This window comes from Lolium rigidum, chromosome 4 (genome assembly GCF_022539505.1).
Source record: "Lolium rigidum isolate FL_2022 chromosome 4, APGP_CSIRO_Lrig_0.1, whole genome shotgun sequence".
Taxonomy (NCBI): domain Eukaryota; kingdom Viridiplantae; phylum Streptophyta; class Magnoliopsida; order Poales; family Poaceae; genus Lolium; species Lolium rigidum.
Window position 1 is genome coordinate 75,296,795 of NC_061511.1, and position 8,478 is coordinate 75,305,272.

General features: G+C 48.1%; 1 protein-coding gene across 1 annotated transcript; it reads left to right on the forward strand.

Moving 5' to 3' along the window:
• Positions 1–5,398: 5,398 nt before the first annotated feature.
• Positions 5,399–6,591, forward strand: LOC124705446 (probable carbohydrate esterase At4g34215). The gene is made up of 2 exons (XM_047237166.1): positions 5,399–5,998; positions 6,100–6,591. The coding sequence occupies exons 1-2, from the start codon at positions 5,408–5,410 to the stop codon at positions 6,292–6,294; spliced, it is 786 nt and encodes a 261-aa protein (XP_047093122.1). The 5' UTR covers positions 5,399–5,407; the 3' UTR covers positions 6,295–6,591.
• Positions 6,592–8,478: the final 1,887 nt, after the last annotated feature.

An 8,478-nucleotide genomic window follows, 5' to 3' on the forward strand; every position in this document is an offset into this window, starting at 1 on the left:
GGCAAAACTGAGTAGTATCAAGAAACCAATGGCAAGTGAGTAGTAAACAGACTAAGGGATTCAAATATGAGATTTAAAAAATGGAAAATGCGTGTTTTGTACAATGAAACCCATCTTGGCCTACCTCAAACTATTTGCAACACAAATCTACATGAGTGTGAAAATTATGGCCTCATTCAGACAAAGTATGTTTTGGGGAAAGCTGTTTTGGGTAGGGCTTATTATGGAAAACCATGCACCTTCATAGCTACTAGGTGATTTGAGAAGTGGCAATTTGTGGTGAAACTTGATTTATCTATGATTTATCTATGATTTGAGAAGTGGCAATTTGTGGTAAAGACTCCATGAGTAAGTGCCACTCTTTTTCGGAATTTTTTGCACATTAAATAACTCATTTAACTAGTTAATCCCATTTGTTGACTCTCTGTTGACCAGCCACTTGAGGGTAAAACTGAGTATATTTCACTAGCCAGTATTAGCACTCAAGGAGAAAACTGAGCACACAAAAATACTAGTATATGACTCGGGGGTATACCTGAGTATATCTAAATTTCCAGGGTTAGACCCGAGGACGCGTGTTGCGGTGAAGACGTGCCATTGTTGACGCGTGTCGCGGTGCAGACGTGCAAATAGTGGACGTGTAGGACGCGGGTCGCATTTAGGATGCGTAAGCCCCTCCCTCCCTCCCTCTACACACAGTCGTCTCATTCTCGCTCACGCACGAAACCACCCCTCTCACGTCCCATCAACTTCTCCAAATCGAAAAAACCCCAACCGCCGTACGCACGCTACCTCGCCGGCGATGGAGAAGAAGAATGCGCCGGCGGCCGTCGCCTCACGAGCCCGTCGCCTCCGCGCCCGTCGCCGCCGAGCCCGTCGCCGCCGAGCGCGTCGCCTCCGAGGGCGGCACATCCAAGCGCGGCGCCTCCGTGAACTGGGCCTCTCTCTCGGCTGATGGACCACTTCACAAGATCGGCCAATGCTTACTGGCGAACGAGGAGTACGCCGACACCTACTCTGCTATGAGGCAAGTCTGTAGAAATTGGCGCTCGGGTTTGCTCGAGCCCGACGTGCACCTGGACGAATGGATCATGCTACACCACGCCCTTCCACGCGTCGCTGAGTTCACCTTCCTCCAACTCGGCACATCACGCTACGTCACCATAGATCTATAGGAAGTGCATACAAGGTTCAAATTCCTCCATATCTACCTTTTTATTTTCAATCTTAAACACATCTTAGTGCTGAATGTTATCCTCATCAATATATTTTAGATACTACTTCGTCAACTTTTGCCGTGGCGTCATCATGCTTGCCCAGAAGAACCCGCCGCACAAGATACGGCTTCTGAACCCACTCACAAAGAAATCGAACACTATGTTTGAGGCGCAGATGGCATCTGTTTTTCTGAAATCAATCGGTGTTATCAAATCCCCGACTATGGTCTTCGTTGCCGCACATTACCCGCCGGAAATTGGTTGGGTCGATGAGAGCACTCCAACTAAGGATATAAATGAAGATTGGGGAGTAGGAAGATTTTCGATCAAGAACCATTGTCTGCGTTGCATTACCCCGTTCAATGGTGAACTGTATGCGATAGCTGCGGACAATTTTGAGATCGGAAGAATAGTGTGCACCAATGTACAGTTGCAGCAGCGCGCGAGCACTGTCAAGCTGGAGACACTAATTTCATTTCCAGAATTTGGACGTCAGAAGTTCTACCTTGTGAAGTCGGATGGTGATCTGTTGCTTGTGTTGTTGGTCAGCGAGGCTTTGGCGGGCAAACCATTGGTGTACCGTGTGGACACTCGGAGCCGCTCTCTCCATCCGGTCGATAACATTGGCGGTAATGCCTTCTTCGTGAATTATATCCGGTGTATCTCCGTCGACACCAGAGTGTACCTGACACTTCGACCTGGCAGCATCTACTACACAGATTTGGGTTATATCAGAGAGTACTCTCATGATACAAAGGCCTGGGATGAGTGGCGACTACGTGTGGATAGAATAGGATTCTACGGTATGAGAAATGAACATAGGCCATACCGTTTGGAGGATGTATTAGCCTCACACTGCAGACGAAAGGAGTTCAATGAATATTTCCTTGGGGTAATGCACGGAGGGAAGAAGAAATATATGAGGAGGAATGAAGAACAAATTCATTCATCCTGGGGTATCCTAATCTTCTTGTTGTCCATACATTGCGTGCGTCTTGTATATTTTTCAGCTTAGTTTGTCGTGAACATTAACAATGTTATTGGCTGATTTTGGCTGCTGTATGTAGTTTATGTATTATACTTAGTTTTTCTGATTATGCTGTTGAGAATTTATCATATACTAGCTTCTAGATTTGCTGCCATATTGGGCAAAAAACGAGGGCCAAAAGGTATAAATAACCCCAGAGATTTGCTACTAGATTTGCTGCCATATTGAAGAAAGACAGAAATATAAGATTCTCTAGATTTGATACTAATTTGGTGAAAAAGACAGAGAGAGAAAGAGGGGGACAGGTGCTCTTAAAAATGCCAATTTGGGCCGAGAGAGACAAAACCCAGCTCCTGCTCACGTGCAACCAAACGCTTCTCGTCCTGTCCCACGCGGTCCCTTTCTACCAGCCCCACGCGACGCGGCCCCACACGACGCGGCCCCACGGACGATGCGGCGCAACACGTCGGCCACGAACGTCCAAATAAACGGATTCCTTCCGTCTGAGCTCCTTCTGCGGGTTTCAGACATAGGCTTGGGGAAAACTGAGGAAAAACTAAGGGGCTGGGGAAAACTGAGTACAACTAACGACCCGAGGGCACGAAAATAGAAATCCCAAAAATATATGGTAACATGTCATATTCGCCCCAATCTAAGATAGAGTTGTAAAGAATGCAGCAAGCAAGAATTAGCTTGACATGTGTGCCCTAAGTATGGAACGACTGGTCAAGGACCTTAGACCTATTCTTCAAAGAAACAAATACCCTCTCAATGGTGACTCTAAGGCTGGAGTGTTTGAGATTGAACAATTCCTTGGTATTGTTCCTTGAACTAAACTTGTTGAGATGGTACCGGATCTTCCTAAAGGATGGTAGAATCCAGGATGGCATGCATATCCAGCATCTCTCAAGGTAGAACTTACCATCAAAGATTGTTAACACATCAACCCTAGACAAGCTCTCGGCAAGAATGCTCTCGTCATGAGAAGATTCTTCCGAACCAACTAGCACATATGTGAACGTCGGATCGAAATCCACAAGTGCTAGCATTTTCTAGCTGGTTAGCTGGTGTAGTGCTTCATTCCCCTAAATACTGAAAAATGAGCTTTCTACACCCTTGTTGTCACATGAGTACCATCAATCAATCCGATAAAATCACGTAAAGAAAACATGAAGGGGGTTATGTTTCTGACCGTAGCACTCATATGATGAAATGAAAGTAGAGAAATAGTCCTCACTCTGAAATATGGCCACCATCTATAGTTTTTCCTGATCTTGGGAGGTGTGCGAGCACTTGGTGGCTTGATCGTTTCTCCTGTGAGCTCTCCAATTGTAAACAACACCTGCCTGAAGTAACTATAAGTAGTCTTCATGGATTTGTTGAATGTGACATGGATCACTCTAGACCTCTAGTTATGACCCACATCATGAAAAAACATGGCAACTTGCTCTTTCACAGAGGTGTAGGAGCTATTTTAAAGAAGTGCTCTCTCCTTGAATGTTTTCACAAGTGCATAGAAATGAACTCTTTTCATCCAAAGCATTTGGAGAGACTCTAGATCGTTGGAGTTGTAGCGTAGTACATATTTTCTACCCCATTCTAATTTTGTGGTAACATAGGACCATGGTTAAGACGAGAAAATGCAACACACATGACTGATCTTTTATGTAGCAGCAGGAGCGATGAATACTACCGAATGATGGAGAAGCTCCTTCTCGATGCCCTAATCAAATCGGTCTAACATTAGCAATGGCTAAATTGACCCTACACAATTCTACTTTGATCGATCTATGGTTGGGCATACAATAGAGGAGGACAATGTCCTTTTACCACCGCCATGGAAGACGAGGGAGATGAACCGGAGTCGGAGAAGAAGGAGAACCGCCCCTACCTTTGCTACACAAGACGACGCGGATCCGATGCCCGGGACGAAGAAAACGAGATCCTCCTCTAAAGGACAGTATGGGTATAGTGCTTGACTAGAAGGAATCTACCAGTGGGGGTAGATATGCTTTCCTGCTACCACCGGTGTCGAAAGGTGAGGTCAAGAGGATTTTGGGTGGTGTCTAATGGAGGAGAAGACCTCCAGCTTTATCGCCAATGCAGCATGGATTTTGCAGTCTCCCGCCATCTGGTGCCGAGCTCCCACGAGCGCACGTTATCATTTTTAGCTCCATTGTGGAGGGCTTGAAAAAATTACCGATTCAACAGTTTCTATGGAGCCTTTCCCAAAACATGCTCTAAGATCTGCGCTAGCTCAACTAGCCACTCAATCATTTTGTTTTCGCTCAACGATGCGGGAAGGGGGTGCGAGCTAGGAGAGAGGGGGAGACTTGTATAAGATCAGCTCTTTAGGTGAGATCATAGGATCAATTCATAAAAACAATAATTACAAAATAAGAAAATTTGGGAAAAAAGTTTACAACATACCCATAGTCTGTCTTTACAACTCCAAAAGAAATTTAGCTCAAAACTCTATTTGCATTTAGAGAGACAAAAAAGATAAATTCTGTTGTACATAGTGTCAACCTTGGAGGAATAGTATTTCACACTATTCACTCTAGAACTTATCTTTTTTGGATCTGTAAATGTAGGTCGAATTTGAAGCAGTAAATTTTTGGGGTTGCATATAACACACAGATGTGTGCTGTCAGTTTGTTTGAGAATATTTGAGCATGTTTCTTGTATTGAAAAAAATCGATTCAAAGCTCCTATCTAAAGCCAGATTCTACCCAGGTTGCCCCCGAGAAGAGAGCATTTGCCCATCGATCGGTCGATCGAGGTGCAGCTCGTTTCATTGGATCTCTTGTTGACAATCAGGCACACATCTTTCGGCGCTCACCGTTGTGCGCCCTGATTAGCGGAGTGGTGGTCGTGTTCGTGCAGACAGCTCAAGACGCTTGTTTCGAGCGAAGCGCGTGACAGAGACACACATGCACGCCGGTCTCTGCCAGGCAAGAGAACAAAAAGGGTAGCAGAGCACGCCATGGCAATTGGCCCATGGCTCAAGCTGCCGCATGCTGTCCTTCACTCACTGCACGCGCACGGCTTTTTCGCAGCCGCATTTATATCCTGTCCCACGATGCGATCGAGGCTTCCCATTGCCACTCCCAGCTAGCCTACCCAGTACAGTGACAGTAAAGCTGAGGCGATAGTAGCTCACAAGGAGATGGCACCAGCGGCGGCGGCGGCGGCGGCAACAATGCTGCTCCTCCTCGTCGCCCTCCTCGCGGCGCCCACGGCGGTTGCCGGCGGCGAGAAGATCCCGACGCTGGTGTTCATCCTGGCGGGGCAGTCCAACATGGGTGGCCGGGGCGGCGCCACGGTCGGCGGCAGGTGGGACGGGTACGTCCCGCCGCAGTGCGCGCCGTCGCCGCGCACCCTGCGCCTCTCCCCGGCGCTGCAGTGGGAGGAGGCCCGCGAGCCGCTCCACGCCGGCGTGGACGTCGGCAACGTGCTGGGGGTCGGCCCCGGCATGCCGTTCGCGCACGCGGTGCTGCGGTCCGCCAGGGTGCCCAAGGGCAGCGTGGTGGGGCTGGTGCCGTGCGCGCAGGGCGGCACGCCGATCGCCAACTGGTCCCGCGGCACGGACCTCTACGACCGCATGGTCACCCGCGCCAGGGCCGCCGTGGCCGGCACCGGGGGGCGCGGGAGGCTCGCGGCGGTGCTGTGGTTCCAGGGGGAGACGGACACCATCAGGAGGGAGGACGCGCTGGCCTACGCCGGCCGCATGGAGGCCATGGTCCGCGACGTCCGCCGGGACCTCGCCATGCCCGACCTCCTCGTCATCCAGGTCTGTCTGTCGATACTCTCATCCATCCCCTGCTCCACCTCCATTAATCTGCTTATCTGGTAGACAGAAGACATGATCTTTGTGCGGCTACTCTACTCTAGGTTGGGATCGCGACGGGGCAGGGCAAGTTCGTGGATCTGGTGCGCAAGGCGCAGCGGGCGGTGAGGGTGCCCAACCTCAGGTACGTCGACGCCAAGGGGCTCCCCATCGCCAACGACTACACGCACCTCACCACCCAGGCACAGGTCCGCCTCGGCGCCATGCTCGCCGAAGCTTACCTCGCCACGCTCCACTGATTCGTTCTCCAGTGAGTATGTGTGAGCCTGCCACTGTCAGTAGCTAGCTCGGTGGTTTGTAGAGCACTGAAACACTGCTAATGCATCCATTGATTCCACCGGAAGAGTTTGGTGATTGATTAGATTAAGTGGCTAATGAGTGAATCTGCTTAGTCTATAGCGTAGCAGTATACATTATGCTGCTCAAGTGTTAAACCAGAATCTCTGGTAGCCTTGTATTGATGTATTCTCTTCTGGCTTTCAAATGTAAAGCCGGGCTATATCAATTGTGACAAATGAGATGCCATATAATGCAAATTGATGATACACAGGATGACCCAACTGTTATCTCAAAAAAAAAGAATGACCCAACTGTGTGCAATCAGTGTCACCTCAAAAACTGCAGTACTGGATGTCATGTGCAACCGTTGACGACTGCCGGGGACCTGCCATGTGCCGGTTAATGATTTACGCAGTACGCAGTGATGAATTCACGATGAATGGTCTCTCCTCGTGAACTAGTCAGGTTTCACTCATTGTGCGCCTGCCTCTTTCAGTCGATGAGTGAGTGACCTTCATCACTCAACGTTGCTGTGTATTAACATGACAAGAAAGCTTGATGCTGAGAACAGATTTTAGCTGACACTGGACGGTTGTGATGTCGGCTTAACGTGCACACCGGAAATATCTACCAACAGCACGGAACATTAGTGCACCAAATATCTACCAGCTGTCTGATCATGGACAAAACCTTGATCACTGCTAGAACGGCGGCCCAACTTTTGGCACGCACATGCCATCCTTGCCTATCCTGGTACATATATATTTGCAGCATTGGCCAAGCCTTGAGCCTGCAATGCCTTGACCTGAATTTCGGCACGGCAGGCTAAAGCTCAAACAGAAGTACATAACACGAACATAAATTTGTAGCATCGCGAGAGATTCTATTAGGCAGAAAACACTGCATGGTATCAACTATCAGAAAACAGAAAGATATGTTCCATCTCATTTTTCGAGCAACAAAGCTACAATGTCTCAGGAGTTGCTTGTAATCCTGTATTAAGGTCAATTCTGAACTTCGCAAATGTAGCAGCACCCGCCCAGCCACATGCTATGGAAGCTCGTCTCTATAGATTCAGTTATTTTGTAATATCCTCTCCATTTTCTTGTGATGGAGAATCCCGCAAGGCCCTATACAGGGAGTAATATGCACATCCACATTACCTACTTGTCACCGAATTGCAGAAAAAGACCTGGACAGAAAGCAGTTTCAGCACACCACAGGCTGATGGAAGTAAGGAGGGCGATCCAACATCTGCAGGCCGAAGGTTAGCGATTCTCGTTGGTTTTCTAGAACAGCTGAAAGAACAGGGTCGTTGAACCATCACTGAATGACCGGATATCTCCTGGCTTGACCAGCGCCCTGCACAACGGGCATGTCCGCTCCCGCTCCAACCTGCCATCAATCACCAAAGTTTCAATTTGGTTATTGTTAGATGACAGCTGAGTAGGCATCAAACCAAATGTGTATGCCATACCATTCAGAAGCACAGTCTTCGCAGAAGATATGTTTACATTGCAGGAGGATGGGAGCATGCATCTTTTCTTGGCATATAGCACACAGATCTCCAGCAGCAAGAACCTGCAGACCATGAAGTGAAATGAAAGCAAGCTTTTCTCAGCAAATAGCTCCAGAGGTATCAACCAAATAATACATGTATCACCACCACATTTCACTGATATGCCTAGAAGCCTAACAATGCATTACCTGTTCAGTTGTTGCATGCAAACCATAATGCAAGTCCTTCTGAGACAGGGCACTCACCGAAGCCAAAAGTGATCGAACCTGTGTAGGAAGCAGCAGTAATGTCAACAACATTATCAGCCCAGCATCGCTTAAGGAATGAAACAGGGGAACTAGACACTAGACGTACCTTTTCTACCATTGATGCCACCTTGAAAGTAAGGTACAATCCAGTTGTTAGAGATGAAAAAAGACCTCCATATTCCTTGTTCAGAAAAAACCGATACCACACAGGAGCTGGTAACAACGCACGGTACAGAAGTAGGGAATATTCCACAACTGTCAACATTTGACCCTGAGGAAAAAGTTCAATCAGAGTTACAACCAAAAAAGATTGTGGGTGGGTGCGCATACATCTCTCTATCAAAACTGGTAAAAGTACATAATTAGCTGAATGTTAA